Below are 22,498 nucleotides of genomic sequence, written 5' to 3'. Positions count from 1 at the left end.
CGTATATGCAGAGTACATCATGCAGAATGCTGGGCTGGATGAAGCACAAGCTGGAATCAAGATTTTCAGGGGAAATATCAATAACCTCAGATATGCAAATGATAGAATACTGCAAATATAAGGGGATATATGCGACCTGCGCACTAAGTGCGGCTGAGAGGAGCTACCCCACGTCTGAGGTCAGGGGCAGAAGCCGGGAGGACCCTGTGCCCGAAAGGCGGCAGCCAAACGGAGTTACCCCACGTCTGAGGTCAGGGGCAGTGGCCAAGAGTGCCAGGCTGCAACGGTGCAGCAACGGCCGAGAGGAGCCACCCCGCGCCCGAGGCCAGGGGCAGCAGCCGGGAGGAGCAACCCCATGCCCAAGGCCAGGGGTGGCGACTGGGAGGAGCAACCTCACGCCCAAGGAGCAGTGGCTGCACGGGCCCAGGAGGGCCTAGAGGAGCTATCCCACATTGAAGGTCAGGCAGGGTGGTGGTGAGGAGATACCCTTCGTCCAAGGTAAGGAGTAGCGGCTGCGCTTTGCTGGAGAAGCCCTGAAGAGATGCCCCACGCTCAAGGTAAGAGAAACCCAAGTAATATGGTAGGTGTTGCAAGAGGGCATTAGAGGGCAAACACACTGAAACCATATTCACAGAAAACTAGTCAATCTAATCACTCTAGGACCACAGCCTTGCCTAACTCAATGAAACTAAGCCATGCCTGTGGGGCAACCCAAGATGGGAGGGTCATGGTGGAGAGGTCTGACAGAATGTGGTCCACTAGAGAAGAGAATGGCAAACCACTTCAGTATTCTTGCCTTGAGAACCCCATGAACAGTAGGAAAAGGCAAAATGATAGGATACTGAAAGAGGAACTCCCCAGGTCAGTAGGTGCCCAATATGCTACTGGAGAAATAACTCCAGAAAGAATGAAGGCATGGAGCCAAAGCAAAAACAATACCCAGATGTGGATGTGACTGGTGATAGAAGCAAGGTCTTTATAGCAATATTGCTATAAAGAGCAGTATTGCATAGGAACCTAGAATGTCAGGTCCATGAATTTAGGCAAATTGGAAGTGGTCAAACAGGAGAGGGCAAGAGAGAACGTCGACATTCTAGGAATCAGTGAACTAAAATGGACTGGAATGGGTGAATTTAACTCAGATGACCATTATATCTACTACTGCGGGCAGGAATCCCTCAGAAGAAATGGAGTAGCCATCATGGTCAACAAAGGAGTCTGAAATGCAGTACTTGGATGCAATCTCAAAAATGACAGAATGATCTCTGTTTGTTTCCAAGGCAAACCATTCAATATCACAGTTATCCAAGTCTATGCCCCAACCAGTAACACTGAAGAAGCTGTAGTTGAATGGTTTTATGAAGACCAACAAGACCTTTTAGAACTAACACCCACAAAAGATGTCCTTTTCATTATAGGGGACTGGAATGCTAAAGTAGGAAGTCAAGAAAAACCTGGAGTAACAGGCAAATTTGGCCTTGGGATGCAGAATGAAGCAGGGCAAAGACTAATACAGTTTTGCCAAGAAAATTCACTGGTCATAGCAAACACCCTCTTCCAACAACACAAGAGAAGACTCTACACATGGACATCACCAGATGGTCAACACTGAAATCAGACTGGTTATATTCTTTGCAGCCAAAGATGGAGAAGCTCTATACACTCAACAAAAACAACATCAGGAGCTGACTGTGGCTCAGATCATGAACTCCTTATTACCAAATTCAGACTGAACTTGAAGAAAGTAGCAAAAACTGCTAGACCATTCAGGTGTGACTTAAATCAAATCCATTATGATTATACAGTGGAAGTGAGGAATAGATTTAAGGGCCTAGATCTGATAGACAGAGTGCCTGATGAACTACGGAATGAGGTTCGTGACATTGTACAGGAGACAAGGATCAAGACCATCCCCATGGAAAAGAAATGCAAAAAAGCAAAATGGCTGCCTGGGGAGGCCTTACAAATAGCTGTGAAAGAAGAGAGGCGAAAAGCAAAGGAGCAAAGGAAAGATATACGCATCTGAATGCAGAGTTCCAAAGAATAGCAAGAAGAGATAAGAAAGCCTTCTTCAGCAATCAATGCAAAGAAATAGAGGAAAAGAACAGAATGGGAAAGACTAGAGATCTCTTTAAGAAAATTAGAGATACCAAGGGAAATTTTCATGCAAAGATGGGCTCGATAAAGGACAGAAATGGTATGGACCTAACAGAAGCAGAAGATATTAAGAAGAAGTGGCAAGAATACATAGAAGAACTGTACAAAAAAGATCTTCACGACCCAGATAATCATGATGGTGTGATCACTCATCTAGAGCCAGACATCCTGGAATGTGAAGTCAAGTGGGCCTTAGAAAACATCACTACAAAAAACGCTAGTGGAAGTGATGGAATTCCAGTTGAGCTGTTTCAAATGCTGAAAGATGATGCTGTGAAAGTGCTGCACTCAATATGCCAGCAAATTTGGAAATCTCAGCAGTGGCCACAGGACTGGAAAAGGTCAGTTTTCATTCCAATCCCAAAGAAAGACAATGCCAAAGAATGCTCAAACTACTGCACAATTGCACTCATCTCACATGCTAGTAAAGTAACGCTCAAAATTCTCCAAGCCAGGCTTCAGCAATACGTGAACTGTGAACTTCCTGATGTTCAAGCTGGTTTTAGAAAAGGCAGAGGAACCAGAGATCAAATTGCCAACATCCCCTGGATCATGGAAAAAGCAAGAGAGTTCCAGAAAAACATCTCTTTCTGCTTCATTGACTATGCCAAAGCCTTTGACTGTGTGCATCACAATAAATTGTGGACAATTCTGAAAGAGATGAGAATACCAGACCACCTGACCTGCCTCTTGAGAAACCTGTATGCAGGTCAGGAAGCAACAGTTAGAACTGGACATGGAACAACAGACTGGTTCCAAATAGGAAAAGGAGTATGTCAAGGCTGTATATTGTCACCCTGCTTATTTAACTCTTATGCAGAATACATCATGAGAAACGCTGGACTGGAAGAAACACAAGCTGGAATCAAGATTGCCGGGAGAAATATCAATAACCTCAGATATGCAGATGACACCACCCTTGTGGCAGAAAGTGAAGAGGAATTCAAAAGCCTCTTGATGAAAGTGAAAGAGGAGAGTGAAAAAGTTGGCTTAAAGCTCAACATTCAGAAAACTAAGATCATGGCATCCGGTCCCATCACTTCATGGGAAATAGATGGGGAAACAGTGTCAGACTTTATTTTTTTGGGCTCCAAAATCACTGCTGATGGTGACTGCAGCCATGAAATTAAGAGACGCTTATTCCTTGGAAGAAAAGTTATGACCAACCTAGATAGCATATTTAAAAGCAGAGATATTACTTTGCCGACTAAGGTCTGTCTAGCCAAGGCTATGGTCTTTCCTGTGGTCATGTATGGATGTGAGAGTTGGACTGTGAAGAAGGCTGAGCGCCGAAGAATTGATGCTTTTGAACTGTGGTGTTGGAGAAGACTCTTGAGGGTCCCTTGGACTGCAAGGAGATCCAACCAGTCCATTCTGAAGGAGATCAGTCCTGGGATTTCCTTGGAAGGAATGATGCTAAAGCTGAAACTCTAGTACTTTGGCCACCTCATGCGAAGAGCTGACTCATGGGGAAAGACTCTGATGCTGGGAGGGATTGGGGGCAGGAGGAGAAGGGGACGACAGAGGATGAGATGGCTGGATGGCATCACTGACTTGATGGATGTGAATCTGAGTGAACTCTGGGAGTTGGTGATTGACAGGGAGGCCTGGCGTGCTGCGACTCATGGGGTCGCAAAGAGTCGGACATGACTGAGCGACTGAACTGATAACTGATGCAAATGACACCAGCCTTATGGCGGAAAATGAAGAAGAACTAAAGAGCCTCTTGATGAAGGTGAAAGAGGAGAGTGAAAAACCTGGCTTAAAACTTAACATTCAAAAAATGAAGATCATGGCATTGGATTCCATCACTTCATGGTAAATAGATGGGGAAACAATGGAAACAATGACAGACTGTATTTTCTTAGGCTCCAAATCACTGCAGATGGCGACTGCAGCCATGAAATTAAAAGACAGTTGCTCCTTGGAAGAAAAGCTATGGCAAACCTAGAAGTGAAAGTGAAAGTCACTCAGTTGTGTCCGGCTCTTTGCAACCCCATGGACTATACAGTTCATGGAATTCTCCAGGGCAGGATACTGAAGTGGGTAGCCTTTCCCTTCTCTAGGGGATCTTCCCAACCCAGGGGTTGAACCCAGGTCTCCTGCAGGTGGATTCTTTACCAGCTGAGCCATAAGGGAAGCCCTAAACAAACCTAGACAATGTATTTAAAAGCAGAGACCTTACTTTTCTGACAAAGGTCCGTATAGCCAAAGCTATGGTTTTTCCAGTAGTCATGTATGGATGTGAGAGCTGGACCATAAAGAAGGCTGAGTGCTGAAGAATTGCTGCTTTTGAACTGTGGTGCTGGAGAAGACTCTTAGGAATCTCTTTGATTACAAGGAAATCCAACCAGTGCATCCTAAAAGAAATCAGTCCTGAATACTCATTGGAAGGACTGATGCTGAAGCTGTAGCTCCAATATGCTGGCCACCTGATGAGATGAGCTGACTCATTAGAAAAGACACTGATGCTGGGAAAGAGTGAAGGCAGGAAGAGAAGAGGACAACAGAGGATGAGATGGCTGGATGGCATCACTACCTCACTGGACAGGAGCTTGAGCAAGCTCTGAGAGATGCTGAAGGACAGGGATGCCTGGCATGCTGCAGTAGGTGGGGTTGCAGAGAGTCAGGCATGACTGAGTGACTGCACAGCACACCAGAGGAGGGACAGGCTTTGGCTCTGACTCCGGTATGTGACTTCTCCCAGCAGGCTCCTACTGGCCCGTGATGCCCACCTTCCTCTAGGCAGCTTCCAAGCACACCACACTTTGGGAAAATTCTCAGTCCGGTATCACATGCAGTTTCACCTTCGGACAGTTTTCTCTGACATCCCTAAGTATGGCTTTCCAGAGAGTTCTACCAGTGCAGCATCTCTGCAAACCTCTCCCTCATCCAGCAGGCCCTGGGTATACACTCTCCAACAGGCCCAAGGAATTTCAGCCCTGGGTGTGTGTGTGAGATAGGCACCCTCATCCATACTTGTTCTGCCCTTGGGTGCCCTGCCTCAGACCTGAAGATAGAGGCTGCTTCCTGTATCTACTCTTTCTGTGTTTTTAGAGTTCTTTGCCTCTTAGCAGCTAATTCCCCTATACTCCAACCACCTGTTAAAGTTAATGCTTTTTTACATTAAGCTTTTCCTGTTCAAAAAAATGACTAAAAGATTTTTTTTTTTCAGTTTTCCTTTTGGTCACTATTTTGAACAGCATGGGAAAAGGAAGAAGCAAGCCACAAGCAGCATGACCTGCTACCCACATCATCCGAGTTTTGGTAGGTTGATCTGTGGCAGGACTCTGCGCTCAGCTGACTCACTCTTTAAGATGGTGCCAGTAATACAGGCCATCTGAGTGTTACTGTGACACCAGTGAGGGCCTCCTGGGTACACAGTGGTGCCAAGACCCCAGAAGGAGGCCCTCTATACACGCCATGAAGAAGATGCATGAGAATCTTTGTGGAGGGAGGGCATGTCTGATGAGAAGGTCCACAGTGGCTTATGAACAGAAGTTCTGGGGGAGGACTTGGAGGAGGGACCAGCTTTACCAAGGAAGGCACACAGGAGAGTGGACCACATTTGAGTTGCATGGGCCTTCAGGAGATGCTGTAGTGGACCTGTAAACACAGGCCAGAGAGAGAACCCTCCCCAAGTCTGAGGAGCAGGGTTCTCATTTACCTCGAGTCATGCACTGTAGATAAAATAAAAAGCACCGAGGAAGGCTAAAACAAGAGAAACCAAGCTGGACATGGCTAAAATGGAGGATGGTGAACACGGCTGGATTTGTGGTAGAATAGCTGTCTGTCCTCAGTCTTTCCCACAGGGGCTGGAAGGGCCAGAAGGCTCCGTGAAGACTCATGTAAATGGAAAGGGAGGCAGCGGCACACTGAAATCTCATCCTTGAGGATAGAGGGAAGGCCAGAGGCACTTTCACATCATCTGTGATCACAGGCTAATATGCCAGAGGGCACACCCTCTGCCCGCTCTTGATACTCATTACCTCGTTAAGTTGGCAGAAAGAATCAGATGGGGGGTCCTGACTGCGTCCTTCAGATGAGGAAACCAAAGCTCCAACGTTTTCAACAACTTCTCAGCAGGAAAGTAAGAGGTGGAGATAAGAAAGTGTGACTCACAAGCACGCCTGGTTGCAGTAGGAGCAGGCTGTGGAAGGGGGCCACCCACTGGCTGTCGTGGGGCCAGGAAGGCCAGCCTGGACTCACCGAGACAGGTTTTAGGGGCGTGGTGGATTTTCAAGATGATGCTCCAATATCAATCCCCAATTTCTATCTGTACTCTATCAGGACTTTACAAACACAAATAAAGCAAGAATTTAGACATAAACCCAAATGATTGGAACAGGGAGGTCACAGGAATGGATATCCAAGACACACTCAGTTGCTCAGCCTGACTGCTTATGAAGGAGACGCACAGGACAACCTCACTGACACACACTATACACCGACCACATGGAGAGCACTGGGGAGGCTGCAGGCTGGCGGAGGCCACTGCTGCTCAGGGCAGGGGGACACCACAGCCACTCTGCAAACCAGGCCCTCAGCCACTCACACGTGCACCACGAGTCAATGGACCTGCACACACACCCAGCACACGTGTTCCACCATGGCGAGTGGGGCTATGTTGGGAGCCACGCACCCAGGGGTAGACACCCTTTCTGCACATCACACCCTTTCTGCACATCACACCATCAGAAAGACATTTAAAACAGGGGAAAGCGCAAGGCAGGGACGGTCCGAGGGGGAAATCGGAAAGTGGGCAGAAAGCTGAGTCCTTCTGAGCTCCTGTAAGGGTGGGCACGGCTCCTGCCAGGTGGGTCCCAAGGGCCTCAGGTAGACCCAGGGCAGGGCAGAGGGGGCCAAAGGGCTGCTCAGAGTCACAGGGGGCAGGTGTGCCCTTTCCTTGAGTGACAGGCAGCATTCAAGTGGAAGGAAAAGCAAGCAGCAGCTGAGCGGAGGCAAGGCTTGGTTGTCTGCTCTGCTCGACTGAACGAAGGTAGATGAGAAGATAAAGTCACCACAGTGGCTGACACCCACTCGCCACCCAGAGACGGCAGAGTCAGCTTCACCTCCTGGTCTTGCACCAAAAGCTCCGAGGAGCAAGGAAGGTAGGGTTTCAAAGTGCCACAGGGCTGCCAACGCGCCCCGCCCAGGGCAGCTGCCGTCCTAGTGTTAAGGCTGCCTCGGAAAGGTGCCAAGCAACACATGTAATTCAGGCTCAAGTGAATAAAACTGGGACTTTTAAAAACTTTCGCTGTGAACACCAGGTATGTTAAAAGCACACATACAGGGGTTTCACTGTGGAAGCAAAAGGCCATTACAGGCACATAACTTCACTCCTCTGAGTCTTAGCAGGCAGGCTGTTGTCCATTCTGATGCTCACGGGTGGATGCTGCATGGTGAACCCTGTCACACCCCTGCTTCTAAGATCCACTCACATCCCTGTCCTTTTTGTGCAGAGCTGGCTCTTCACACAAGATCAGTGGAGCCTTTTCTCTTTGCCCTACTCCTCTGCCCTCCCCCCACACAGCCTCTTAATGGGGTACCAGAATTCGCATCAGAGATGAGCTCTCTGCCTCACAGTCTTGGCACTAACAGCGACACAAATTAAGGCACGAAAGGACAAGCTTAGGAAGCTGGATGAAAACCATAGATGCTCCCCAAAGCCTTGATGTCAGTTGGCAAGAAATAAAAATTCCAATAGCTGTAAAGACCAAGACTTAGAGAAAAAATGGGGGGACTCTTTTGCCAGTATTTTGGACAGTGAATAAACCAGCTGCAGAAGATGGGAAAGGTGCCAGGAATATAAAGTGTAGGGGGTGGGGAGATGGTGGTGGGAGTGCTCCAAGTCTGAGACGCACATAGCAATGAGATTTGGACATCCTTGGGAGCTCTCAAGGCAGTGAGCGTGGTGATTTAAGGAGTGAGCTGGGGAGAGGATGCTGTTTTGGTCAGAGCTTGGCTCAGGGCCGCCATCAGCTGTGCTTTGTAACAATCACCACCTCAGGCCATTCCGCAAAAACAGGCTGACAGCTGCTGCCTGGACTTGAGCAAACCCTCGCTGCTCCTGCTGCTCCCGGGAAGCACCCAGGCCTGCTGCGAAGCCGCTCCCGAGGCAGGTCCCTTCTCCTCCCGTTCACCTGGGTGGCTCTACAAAGGTGGGAAACCCTGTAGAAAACTACAGGCAACAAAGAGCCTGTCCTTTCTGCTCAGAACAGGAGATGGAGCCACACGGTTATTGTGAAAGACTGAGCTGACGACCAAGGCGTAACTATTATAGGAGCAAAAGCATATTGTTTCTCTCACTTGGAATAAACAAGGCTGGATTATGTTTGGAGCTTGCTCTCGAGAGGGCTCTGAGCACCTCAGCTGTGACACGGCCTCACTGGGAGGCCAGGCTGGAAGAAGATGGCCCCAGGTCCAGAGACACCTGGACCCCACTCCTGGCTGTTCACAGCCCGTGGGCCTCTGTGACGAGAGACGGTACAAGGGAAAGGGCCTACCTGGTGATCCTCTTTTCTGACTAATAATTCACAATCACGCTTGTGTTTTGGGGGGAAGACAAGATTGTGTGTTTTGCAGTACTAGCAGATCAGAACAGCCGCCTCTTCTCAGTGAGCACGCACACAGACAGCAAGGCGCTCAAGCACGCGTTAGAGAGGGCTGGTCTACTGCGGGCATAGGAGGACGGGGCTCCACGGCTCAAAGGCCAGCAGGGGAGGGCACAGGAAAACAAGGCAGCAAATGCAGATGAGTATAAATTGTGATGCCTGTAAAGTGAGGGAAGGGTACGGAGGGAGCGTGCAGAGCAGGCACCCACCTCCAGCCCGGTGGTCAGAAGAGGCCAGTCTAAAGAGATGACACAGAGGGCAGAGGGAGCTGGGGGGAGGGAAGGGGCACTGACTTGGGGGTGGGGGTCGGGGCTGGTGTCTGAGCACAGAAAGGAAGGCTGGATAGGGAGGTACCTTCTCCTACAAAGACACACCTGGCCAGAATCTGCAGATGCAACCTTATCTGGGAAAAGGGTCTCGATGGGTATCATCAGGATCTCTGAATTTGAGCTTGCCCACACCCACTCCAGTATTCTTGCCTGGAGAATCCCATGGACGGAGGAGCTTGGTGGGCTACAGGTCACGGGTCGCAAAGAGTCGGACACGACTGAGCGACTTCACTTCACTTTCACTTTCAAACCCAATGGCTAGTGTTCTGAGAAGAGAAAAGGAAGTGAAGAGATGTGTAGAGAAGATGCCTCTGTGAAGGCAGAGGTGCAGCGGTGCGTCTGCGGGGCAGAGAAGGCTGGCAGCTGCCAGGGGAGGGCTGGGGTGGATGAGGGGCCAGCGAGGGCTACTCCTTCAGAGTTTCAAGAAGGAATCAACCCTGCTGACACTCGGATTTCAAACTCCTGGCTTCCAGAACTCGGAGAGGATAAATTTATGTTGTTTTCAGACACTAAGTGCTGGTAATTTATTATGGCAGCCATAGGAAGTAATACTGGGGCCACAGTGAAGAGCATGAATTTAATTCTGAGTACAGCGGGGCGTGACCAGGAGGGCTGAAGCAAGAAGAGATTGTGATTGACAAGAGAGGGGATGCCTCTGGCTGGCCGTGGAGAATGAATCTGGGGAGGGAGAGCACAGGGGATACAGGGAGGCTGATGCTCATGGTTTGAAAAGACCCTGGAACACTGCTGCTGGATCCAGACCCGACCTGCTGTCGCCGAGGTGTGTGACCTGGAACAAGTCACCTAACTTCCATACGATTCAGTGTTATTTAACACGCACAATGGGCATTAAAAAAAGAATGCCTCTCCCTCATGGCAGCTTGGGTGATTTACTACATGTGGTAAGTCACCTAACTTCCATACGATTCGGTTTTTAACACGTACAATGGGGATAAAAAAAGAATGCTTCTCCCTTACGGCAGCTTTAGGTGATTTACTACGTGCAAATGCCTAGAAGGGCAGCTGGCACCTGGTGAAAGCCCGTGTGCCCTTTCTTATCACAATCAGATGCAGAGGAGGAAGGGAAGCGACAAGGGGACACATATGGACTTCGGGGCTTTGAACTCAAGCTATGCAACAGCTGGTGGTGCTATTTACTGAAGGGGACGTGGGCTGGGAGGGGAACTAAGGGGAAGGGAGAAGGAAGTTTAGGAAGTGTTAGGTTTGAGGTGTCCAAGAGAAAAACCAAGGAAGCGTGGCTGGTGGGACTAAGATAAAAACAGGGCACAAAGGGGCCCTCACCAGATGCCAGCTTCCCTGGACACTTGGGAGCAACACAAAATGCCCCTGGAGTGTCCCAGAGCAGAGAAAGCATCAGGGGTGGGGACAAAGCATGTGGGCACCTTAGCCAACACCATCTTCACAAAATACAAAATCTGGTCGGTCCCATGAAAGTTGTGCCCAACACAGTTAATCAATATGAATAACATCTTGGGCTTCCAGGTGGCACTGGTGGTAAAGAATCTGCCTGCCGATGCAGGAGACTGAAGCGATGCAGGTTCAGTCCCTGGGCTGGGAAGATCTGGAGGAGGGCACGGCAACCCGCTCCAGGATTCTTGCCTGGAGAATCCCATGGACAGAGGAGCCTGGAGGGCTACAGTCCAAGGGGTGACAAACGGTTGGAATGACTAAAGCGACTTAGCATGCATGCTCAAAATAACATCTTATTCTTGCAACAGAGCCTTTACCTAAATGCAATTGTATTGTTGGGACATAGAGTCCTTTCAGAGGCATTTAAAGAGTCAGATACTCCTCTACTATACCGTTTATTTGGTGTCACCTGAGATGAAGTATGTAGTGTACCAAAGGACAGCAGTCTTCAATCAGGGCACCTGAGCTCCAATCAGAAACATGGGACACCCATGACAGCCACAGCCTTTGCAAATTGTGCTCTGCAGTTGACAAAGCCTTTCCTTCTCTGAGCCTCAAAACAGCAAGGTAGGAGGCAGGGCATGTGGTCCTGCCCCTGTTCTTCTCTTAGTGCTAACATCAAGAGGGGTCATGAATTAAATATAGACCATGTACTCCATGTGGATCCCCATGGATTGTTCCAATTTTTAGATAAATAAGCAGGTAACAGTCACATGTTGCTATAAAAAGTGGCCCCGGGATTTGAAGCCTAGCTCCTCCTACTGTACCTACTATACTCTACGTCCTCTCACGTAGGAAACTGAGACGCAGAGAGAGAAGGATCTTCTGCCTTGAGGTCACAGGACCAATAACCAACCAAACCAGGCCCAAATCTCCATACCATGATTTCAAACCCAGAGCTCTCTTCTTCTGGGCCAGAGGCGGAACTATTTTACCACCATCACAGCGCAACGGAAAACCAGAAACCACTATTAATTTCCCGCCACTTAGCTAAATAGCGCTTCTAATCATCTGCCTTCCTATGATGACTAATTTTATAGAACAACTTGACTGGCCATGGGGTGCCACAAACTAGTCCTGGGAGTGTCTGTGAGTGTATTTCTGGGTGAGATGCGCCTTTGGATCAGTGGATTCCTAGAGCAGATGTCCTCCCCAGTGCGGGTGGGCATCTCCCAACCAACTGAGGGCCTCATGAGAACAACAGCCCTCACTGTTTGAGCTGGCATGTCTACTCTCATCTTCTCCCGCCCCTGGAGTGATATTTACACATGTGCTCCCTGGTTCTCTGGCCTTCATACTGAATTACACCTGGGCCTCCAGCTTGCAGGTGGCAGATCAAGGGATTTCTTAGCCTCCAGGACCATGTGAGCTGATAATAAATCATATATATATATGGATATTGGTTCTGCCTCTCTGGAAAATCGTAATATACCACCTATGCTTTTAATTAAGAACTCACTTCTAAAAGTTTAAATACCTACCCACCATGCATCAGGCACTCTGCTAAGTACTGGAAGGAGAAGTTTTAATAAGACATGGTACGTAACACCAATTCTTACGGTGCTACCAGAGAGTACAGTGTTCTCGGCATTGCCTCATCTGTGAGTGCAAGTTTTCCTTTAATCCAGAGGTTTTCAGCCTTGGCTGGACATTGGAATCACCCGGAGAGATTCACACATCTGACTCCTTGGCCCCACCTCCAGACTTTGTGATTTGATTGGTCTGGGATATACCTTGGGTGTCAGAATTTTTAAATACAAGAAAAGTGTGCTAATCACTCATTACTGTGATTTAGCTGTTGATATAAACCATTTCCTTTTAGTCATAATTTATAACTTTCTCATTTTCAAATGTAACGTGATGTAGTTAATGGCACATAAGATATAAAACAGATTATTTAAAGGAATATTAAAAGTTGGAAATTTCAAGAGAAAAAATATGCCAAACCTGTGATAAAGGAATTGCTACAACTGAGGATAAGATCTAGCCCTGAGTTTTTCAGATCAAATGTATAGAGGTGAGCAGGGTTATCACAGGTGAACAAAGTGTTCTCATAGTCAATAAAAGGAAGCCTATGAGGGAAAAAAGAACAACCCAAAAGGTTATCTTCTGTCAGCTCTAACAGGACAGGTAAAAGATATTTGGATACACAAGAGCAGACCCCACAAATGCACAAATGCTCTGTGATTTTTCAACAGCCAGGCTGCTCCCAGTTCAGCTCTTAGCCAATTTGAAAGTCAGCCCCGTTTTCCCCAAGGTCTGCTGGCTTCCCTGGATGACCCTCCTCTAAGGCAGCCTCGAAGCAGGCCAGGAGGGATTGTCATCCAGCTGTCTCGGGAAACGGTTTTGCCACGGCCCACGCAAGGGAGACGAGCCAGCTCCCCACAGGACTCACTGCCTCCCTGTCACAGAGAGAGCTCTGTTGGGCTGAGATGCTATTTGAAGTACACAAGGCCCGGCACCTGGGACCTTTGGTTTGAGTTCACTCTTCTTCAGCTAAAAGCCTCAGTGGAGACAGACTGCCCTGCTAAGGCAGCGAGAGCTGCCCTTTGGACACCCTGATCCAGGCACCCGGGAGAAGGCTGGAGGGGGACTTACGGAGGGTTGTCACATTTCCTCTGCCGGAAGCGGGCTCCCGTCCCACACGTGCGGCTGCACATGCTCCAGGCGCCCCAGGGGCTCCAGTCTCCGTCCACGTGCTCTGGGATGGGTGTCTTGCTCACACACTCCCCCGCGCGGCACCACTGAAACACAGCAGGGCGGCAAAGCTGCTCACTCATGGGTAACTGATCCCTTCCACATGAGAAAACACCATGCCCCCCAAAGCCCCCGATTTTTATAATTTACACAAAAGCAGACTATTTGGGGGTATGTACATTTGCTAACTTGGGTAACATTCCTTCCGTATCCAACCTGACACCTCTAAGGCTCTGGGATTTTGCCCTAAACGTAGTGATGTGTCCAGTGCAGGTTCTCAAAACTCCCACAAGAAAAGGATGACTGCACGGGCTCATGGAGGGACTTCACCTTCTGCAGACTGTTTAGTGTGAGCCTCTTTCTGGAAGCCAGTATTTCCTGGCTCTGTAGTTTTGAACTTCAGATTTGGGATTGGCGCTGGGAGATGACACAGCTGGGGCCATGTGAGAGAACCATGGCTCTTTCTGAGGATAAGAGAAAGCCAATCCTTGAAAATAATTTCCCACAGTGTGCAGCACAACCCCTGGGGCACAAGATGTGATTAAACAGCCGTGATTATAGCCTCTCTTTCAGTTCTTACAGTAAGACTAAAGAGAAAGCCTCAGACTGTGGCGGCTGGCCCTGACCACCTCTAACACTTCCATCTCTCCTGTTAAAGAAAATCGATGTGAAGGCGGGTGCACTTCACCTCTAGCACCATTCTCATTAAAATCATCTTATGACAGGGATTTGTGCATGGCAAGTAATTCTGTTTTTCCATTTACGGTCTGCTGATATAAACATTTTAAGTAAATTCACTCATGTAACAAAAGGAGTTAATTTAATAAAAATACTGAGTAAATGATTATTGTATAAGAGGAAAAGGAGAGTGGTGAATGTGTCCCTCCCTGCCTGAAGTGGGCTCCAGGGCATTTCTGGGGTGGCCCGGGGCATGTCAGGGGCTCCTGAGTGCACTTTTCAGAAGAGGTATCAGTGTGCAGGGGACTTGGGACTGGCTGCCTGCTAGGCGCAATGGGAAGTGGGGTTACCTTGTCTGCCCCACACTCTGTGCCATCCAGGGGAGGGTCCAGTTTGGTCTTGCAGGATGTATCTCCTTCCACCAGGCACCACAGTCCAGCGCACATCAGATGCTGCTGACAAGGAAAGGAACGTGACTGCCGAGAACTCTGCACTCAGGTCATAGCAGGGTCAGAGGCGGGGCCCCCTGACGGGTTTGGATTTGGGATATGAAACAGGAGGGGAGGAGGAAGGGTCATGAATCTGCATGTCAAAAAAATAGATGCTTCATTTCAACTAGATCATTTAGCTCGACAAAATTCCGTGCATTTACTTCTAGGAGGGCGGGTCTCATGGGGGTTGAGCTCAGCAGTTCCTGAACTAGCTATTGAGGGCCTAGGAGGTGTCTGGCACAGGCTGGAGTCTGGAAGCTCTTAACAAGTAGACACACTCAATGTAGGAAGGTATTAATACAAGGCAGACTCCCACACGTCACACAGAGCACACAGGAAAAGAACTGCAGCAACCAAGCCTCCTCAGGGCCGGCTGGCTCTGGAGCAGAGGCTGGTGCAGCAGCTGTGTGACCTCAGGAGACAGAGTCCAGCAGGCGAGGTAGGCTCAGGGCCGCCCTGGGCTTAAAGAGGCAAGCTTCAGTCCTCCCCAAGGTCACCTGCTTTCTAGCTCAGCTGAGCCACGTGTGACTTCTTAGAGTATTGCAGCTACAGAAATGTCTTACCATCCATGAATATATAATGAAAATAATTCTGCTGAAACAGGAACAGGCATTTAAAAGCACAGACTCCCATTTGTATTAACCAGACACAAGAAAGTGCTCAGAAGAAGACAATTTATCAAAACAACTGAAACAGGCATAGGCCAGTGTTCTCCCTGTCTGCCTTGGTCTCCCCTGCAGGACAATGTCTGCATGACCTGCTGCCTCCCTGACTTCCTGTTTGTTAGGAGCTATCCTCTGGCTATGGAGCAATCTCGACCACAAGGAATGGAGAACACCTGTCCCCTGGGTGAGAGGCTCCAAGGGTCCCAGGGGTGGCTTGCTGTCCACACATCAGTGCACCTTGCCTGAGTCCCTCCTGACTTTCCTGCCCCCTCAAGGGCGTCCTGGGATCACTTCCCAGATAAACTCCTTGCACCCAAACCCTCGCCTTGCGGTCTGAAAATTGAGAACAGATGTACTGAAGGCTCTTGAAAGATGCAGTACTTCCACGATGTCAGAGCCAGTCAGGGCGACAAGGTCTGCGGGGAGTGGGAGAAGTCCCCTTCAGGGACCTGACCCAAGAGGCACACCTTGGGCAGGGTGACAGTTAAGGGTCCCCTTGCGGGCTCGCCAGGGTGTGGGGGCTCAGTACAGGGGCCGGCTGTTCCAAGTAATCGTGAACATCTGCTCAGAGGAGAGTGTGACTGTGCTGTCCAAAGTCAGAAAATGTTTAGATGTTGAAAGGACAGAAAAAAAGGAGCAAAGGGAGGGAAGGCAGAGCCGCGGGGCTTGACAATGAGCTCAGAGCAGCCCACGGCCCTTTCTCATTTTTCAACTATGTCGGAGCTGCTCTGTGACCTTAAAGATGCTGATGAGTTGAGCGGAATTTTGCACATTTGGGTTCAGAAAAGCCCCCACATTCCCATCATTGTCTGCCCCTCAATGGAGCAGTAACAGGATGAGCGGCTGGAGCTCAGCACTGGCTGGTCCCATAAAGACTGACAGCATCTCGTTAAATGTGTGATCTCGTGCACTTTGATCTGAGAGCTCTTCCAGAGGGTGGTGTCAGTTTGTGGACATGTGTTCATGAGACAAGGCGGGCTCAGGAGGTGAATTTATGGGGTAAGAGTGTTTGGGATTAGGAGACCAAACTGCCCCTTAGGAGAGAGAGGAAGACTGGTGCAAACTGTTTATTATGCAATTTATAGACAGTTTAATCTTAACTTTTCCAATCATCAGAGCAAAAGGAGAATGAGGTCAGGCAAAGATTTCTTAAATAGAACACAAAAAGTATAAAATATAAGGGAAAGAAATGGATGAATTTAAAAACTATATTAAGTATTAAAATGAGCTGGGGTAGGGAGATGTTAAAATAAATAACTTGTGTTTATCAAAAACAACTGTAAGAAAGTGAGAGATGTTTGCAATGGGAGAAAGATTTGTAAGGCACAGAACCAACAAAGATTTGTATCCAGAATATACATAAAACAAAAGCCAAAAACTCCCACTGATCAATCAAGAAAAAGGCCCAACAGAAAATGAGCAGAAGATTTGAGTAAACATTTTACATAAAAGGATCTATACACATATAGGATGGACAGAAAATACAAAAGGATGCTTGATTTCATTAGTCATCAGAGAAAATCAAATTAAAACCAACCAGCTAAAAAACGAAAACAAAATAAACCAAAAACCCCAACCAGCTACCTCTTCACATCCACCAAAATGGCTAGAGTAAAAGACCTGGAGACTACCAGGTGTCAGCAAGGATGCGATGCAATGAAAGCTCTCATCAACTGATGAGATTCTTAGTTCTGTAACTGTGGAAAACTCTTTGGCAGTATTTACTAAAGGTAAAGAGAAGAATATTCTAATACCCAGCAATTCTACTCCAAGGTATGTATCAAACAGAAACGTGTGTGTATGTCCACCAAAAACACTGTCAAGAATGTTCACAGCCACAGTATCTGCATTAGTTCCCAAGATGGAAACAACCCAAACACCTGTCAAGGCAGAACAGACAAATAAGGGTCTATTAGAACAATGGGACACTATTAGATCTCAACATGAAGTTCAAAATGACTAAGAGAAAACTATAGTGTTGGGAGTCAGGTTAAAAACAGACAAGGAGGATGAGCAGGAAAAAAATGACTTTAGAGCTACAGCCTCTGACCTCAGCTTGGCCACCAGCATTGCTCTGTGTGCCCAAGCCAAGCAATCACCCTCTGTGATTCCTTTTCACAGCTGGACAAATGGGGTGGACCACACCATGACTGTCACTGTGATGCCTTCTAGATGGACAGAAGGCATGCTTTACAAATGAAAAATGCTCTGACATCTGTGAGCCTGAGGCTCACAACAGCCCCGGAGGCAAGTATGACAGAGCTTTCTCTCTTTTTCCCACTTTCCCCTTCTTTTTCTCTTTTTAGTAGATGGGATTATTATTCTTAAGGCCTGCAATAATTAGTAGTAAGCATTACGGGTTCACTCTGGGAGGCCAGGTCAAGATGCAGACAGAATACAGTTGATTTTCAATGTTGTGTTAGTTTCAGGTGTATAGTAAAGTAATCAGTTATACATATATATACTCTTTTTTAGATGCTTTTCCCATATAGGTTGGACTTTCCCAATGGCTCAGTGGGGGAATAATCAGCCTGCAATGCGAGAGACACAGGAGCCATGGTGCTGGGGTCCAGCCCCGGTGGATCCAGGGAATTCGAAGGGTGGACGGCGTTGGCGTGAGAAAAATTTATTTATTGATCGATATAAGATTAGACTAAGAAACTATAGTGTAGTAGGAAGATTAAGTGGAGGAAGAGGGCTGAATAGCTTGGGTTACGCGGAAGACCAATAAAATTCCAGACAAGGAATTTGCACCATCTACGCTGGGCCACCGGCGCTTGCTTGAATATCTAAGGGTGCCTCACCTCAGGCTCCCTTTTGTGTGGGTCTTAACAGCCAGGGCAAGTAAGTAGACTTGGCGGGCTTCCGCGCCCCAGGTGGAGATTCAGCCTGAAATTAAAGTAAACAGCGGAGGAAGGGAAAGGGAGAGAAGAAGAGAGACAGAGACACAGGGGGGAGCCAGATTCCCAAGAAACCAGGCCGAGAGACTAGTCCGAGAAACTGGTCCCATCCTTTATTGTTCAGAAGGCCTTTTATACTTTTGATAAAACATGGAGATCAATGGGTAACACAAAATTATGGAGTGTTCGCAACCCAGACTCTTTCCGTATATCATTTTGTATACAAAAGGTCTCAGGTGATTTACATTATCTTCTGGCTAATTGTTAACACTTTTTGGCTCTCTTCCTTAATGAATGTTAATTTTGTTTCCTCTGAAGTGTTTTTCTTTAATCTACATCTCCTTAAAGGGCTAAAGTTACCTCTCTATAGAACAAAGGTGCAGTGGGTTATAACAAAGAAGGTACTTAACTCAAAGATCTAATGTTGCTAATACCAGGTCTACTACTTGTTTTTCTATATACCAACTATATCTAAAAATAAAGGTTATGAAAATTTAGCAGCAAGCATTGGCTCAACAAATGAAACCTTTAATCAGTCCTATTCTAAAGATTTTGACTCCTCAGAAGCCCCTACATTCCTAGGATGTTTTAAGCTTCCTGTGCCTCCTTCGGTCAGGAGGCCTCAAACAATCACACGTGCAGCTGAGTCCTGCAGGCAGGCTAGAAAGCCATCAGAGGGGTATTTGGATTGAAACACTCTTTCAAATGCAGAAGACTAAAGCCCTGAATTGACTTTTTCCAGAGAATGTCAGAAGAGTGGAAAAGCAGAGCACAAAAACAGGCAGATTTTTGTTGGGGCACATGCTTAGGAATTTCCAGAGGGGCCCCTGAAGTCTGAGCACACCTTGCGTATGTCAGCTTCCTTCCTCATGACCTTGTCACGGGCGGGATTCCTCACACTGGCTTCCGGCACCATGGATTCAATCCCTGTGTCGAGAAGATCCCCCTGGAGGAGGAAATGACAACCCATCCCAGTATTCTTGCCTGGAAAATCCCATAGTCTGAGGATCCTGGTGGGCTACAGTCCAAAGAGGTCACAAAAAAGTTGAACACAACTGAGACCGTACAGATCATTACAGAGTACTGAGTAGAGTTCCCTGTGCTACACAGTGGGTCTTTATTAGTCATCTATTTTATCTATAGGAGTGTGTATAATCTTTCCCAACTTGACCATCCCCACTTTTGCCCCCTCGTGACCATAAGTTTGTTTTCTACACTTGCGACTCTATTTCTGTTATATAAATAAATTCACTTGCACCGTTTTTTAGATTCACATATAAAGTGATGTCACATGATATCGTCTTTTTCTGACTTACTTCACTCAGTATGACAACCTTTAGGTCCATCCATGTTGCTGCAAATGGTATTATTTTTTTTAATGACTGAGTAGTATTCCACTGTATATGAGTTCCACATCTTCTTTATTCATTCCTCTGCTGATGGACATTTAGGTTGCTCCGTGTCCTGGTTACTGTAAAGAGTGCTGCAGTAAGCACTGGGGTGCATGTATCTTTTCAAATTATGGTTTTCCCTAGGTATATGCTCAGGAGCGGGGCTGCTGGATCATATGGTCATTCTATACTCAGTTTTCAAAGGGAACTCCAGATTGTTCTCCATTATGGTTATACCAGTTTACATTCCCACCAACAATGTAAAACGGTTCCCTTTTCTCTACACTCTCCAGTATTTATTGCTTGTAGATGTTTTGATGATGATTTTCTGATTAGTGTGAGATAATACTTCATTGTAGTTTTGATTTGCATTTCTCTAATAATCAGTGATACATTATATGTTAGTCACTCATTCGTGTCCAACTCTTTGCGACCCCATGGACTGTACCCTGCCAGGCTCCTCTGTTCATGGAATTCTCCAGGCAAGAATACTGGAGTGGATCGGCATTCTCTTCAGAGGATCTTCCGGACCCAGGAATTGAACCCAGGTCTCCTGCATTGCAGGGAGATACTTTACCTTCTGAGTCACCAGGGAAGCCCAATAATTAGTGATGTTGAGCATCTTTTCATGTGCCTTTCGGCCATCTGTATGTCTTTTTTGGCAAAATGTCTAGTTAGATCTTCTGCCCTTTTTTTGCTTGGGTTGTTTGTTTTTTTGATATTGAGCTGTGTGAGCTATTTGTATATTTCCCACTTTTCCAATGAAGAGGTAGACATTTGCAGACTTTAAGGGCCCTGAGCTGGGCCAGAAACACAGGACTGGGAATTCACTTATCAAGATTTATATTCTCATTCTTGACCCGTGTGGTGCCTACACAGGTGCATTCACCTTATAAAAACTAATCAAGCCCTAAACTTAGGGATTTGTGTACTTTTCTGTATGCATATTATAATTCAATAAGACTATTACATAAATAAATAAACACTTAGACTGGTGATGGAAGGTTATCTGGACTTATCACAGGGAGAAGCAGGTAAATCAGAGCTTCACAAGGAAATACAAATAAACCATATGTGCTGGAAGTCATATCTCAAAGCTGGAAAGAGACTCTAAATGTTGAGCAGTCCTTGTAAGTTGGGACACACACATACACACACACTCTCTTTCTCTCTCTCTCTCTCTTCTCATAAGGAGAGTTCCTGCTAGGATGAAACCAGGATGTTCCTGACATGAACATCCTATAAATAGCTGGTCCAGGAATAACTCAGAGTGAACAATAGTAGGTAAGAAGCAGTACAGGATATAACTAAGATACTACAAATAAAAAAGAGAGAAAAAGCAGGAGGGAGAAAGCAGATGAAGAATACTCATCAGACAATATGATCATGGAATGGCTACAATTAATTAATGTCCAACCATAGTACTATTAAAGTTTTAAAAACACAGTAGTTGTGCCTTTTTTAAATTTGCATTTGCAAAAAGCCAATACACAAGAACTCAGGAAAAAGATGGTCTTGTCAAAGGAGATAAAATATGAGCTATTAGAACCTGATCAAGAAATATAAGAGAAAATAAAGTCAGATGACCAACGATGACCACATTGAAAGCGGCATGAAGAAGAGACATGCCACTGAGCACACAGGGAGGTACACAGAGCTAATGATTGAGAAAAAGTGAATATAATGAAATAGAAATGAACGAGTAATTTTTAAAAAGTAAGAGGAAACAACAGATATGGAAGACACACAAAGGAGAGCTGACATAAGCATAAGTGGGAGGCAGGGAGGAGGGGCTTTCTCTTCTCTACTTTCCCAATGAAGAGGCAGATGATCATCGAGGTCAAGGACCCCAAGCTGGATCAGGAGCATGGGACTGCTAAAGAGTAGAACTAAAGTAATACAACAGGAAAGGTATTTGAGTATAAATTCAAGATCTATCCTTAAATGAAAGAAGATCTCAGTCTCAGATTGAAAGACAAAGCTCTGTTTCAGGAAAAAAGGCGAAGAATGATGAATACAGAGGCAAGTCCTAATAAAGTTGATCTCAGAGATAAAGCAAAATTACATTTTAGGCAGACAGAGACTCTTCCTCACCCTCCCAAAGAGGGAGCCGTTCACAGATACTGGATGAAGATATTAGGCTAAATGCCCCTTCCTCTATAGCAGCATTCACTGCCAAGAGGCAGTAAAGCAATGCTTAGACAAATACAAAGAACAAATTCAACCCAAGAAGTGTCTAATAACTAAACATCTGCTCAAATATTTAGGTAACTGGAAAACATTTTTGAACATATAAAGAGTTAAGTCCTCTTTTGGAAAAAATACTAGAGGATGAACTTCACTCAACAAAGACATTAATGGAAAACTCATGAGAAAAGGATTGGAAGTAAACATTGATAAAAGCATTGAAGGAAACCAATGGAGGACTGAAGCTGGAGAACAGAATGCAGATACAAACCCAGGTGAGGCAGAAAAAAATGGATAAAAACAGGCTGGAAAAGAAGGTACAGAGGGGTGGGGGCAATAGGAGATTGTCCATATCTCCCAATTTTGTCAACTTTTCTAGCTGGGAAAGGAGCAAAACATAAGAGATAAACATAATAACTGAGACATAAGAATTTTAAGGGCTTCCCTAGTGGCTCAGTTGGTAAAAAAATCTGCCTGCAAGGCAGGAGACCTGGGTTTAATCCTCAGGCCGGGTAGATCTCCTGGAGAAGGAAATGGCAACCCACTCTGGTACTCTTGCCTGGAGAATTCCATAGACAGAGGAGCTGGGCAGGCTATAGTCCGTAGGATTACAGAGTTGGACATGACTATGTGACTTATAAGACTTATAAGTGAACTTATAAGAATTTTAAAGGTAAAATGTTAGCCACTAATAAAAATAATAAAATTGAGTGGTGGAAGGAATGGAAAGGAGGTGGAAAGGCACTGATTTCATCATGTTCATGGAGTGAGGAAACAGAAACTCTAAAGAGAAGTGTGCCTGAGGCACTTTTGCTTCCAGCAAATGTCAGAATAGATACCCTGTGGGAGGCAGGGCTGTTCCTCCACTATACAAATATAAGTATTGTAGTAAAACATAACTCTTACTGCTGAGCTCATTAGAAGTAAAAAGAACTAGTCAAGGAAGCAAACACAGAAT

At 46.5% G+C, this 22,498-nt stretch overlaps 1 protein-coding gene across 7 annotated transcripts in view; it reads right to left on the bottom strand.

Moving 5' to 3' along the window:
• The window catches only part of ADAMTS17 (ADAM metallopeptidase with thrombospondin type 1 motif 17), a 398,399-nt gene that overhangs the window by 131,080 nt on the left and 244,821 nt on the right, over window positions 1-22,498 (bottom strand). For 4 of the 7 annotated variants that reach the window (XM_069559119.1, XM_069559121.1, XM_069559123.1 and 1 more), the window contains exons 11-12: window positions 14,257-14,361; window positions 13,130-13,275 (exon numbers count right to left, since the gene is read on the bottom strand). In XM_069559119.1, coding sequence (XP_069415220.1) covers window positions 13,130-13,275; window positions 14,257-14,361 — 251 coding nt within the window. The remainder of the gene's footprint in view (window positions 1-13,129; window positions 13,276-14,256; window positions 14,362-22,498) is intronic. The other 3 variants (XM_069559120.1, XM_069559122.1, XM_069559125.1) reach the window with 1 other exon arrangement.

The sequence above is a fragment of the Ovis canadensis genome, chromosome 18 (genome assembly GCF_042477335.2).
Source record: "Ovis canadensis isolate MfBH-ARS-UI-01 breed Bighorn chromosome 18, ARS-UI_OviCan_v2, whole genome shotgun sequence".
Classification (NCBI taxonomy): Eukaryota; Metazoa; Chordata; class Mammalia; order Artiodactyla; family Bovidae; genus Ovis; species Ovis canadensis.
This window is presented reverse-complemented; position numbering and strand designations above follow the sequence as displayed.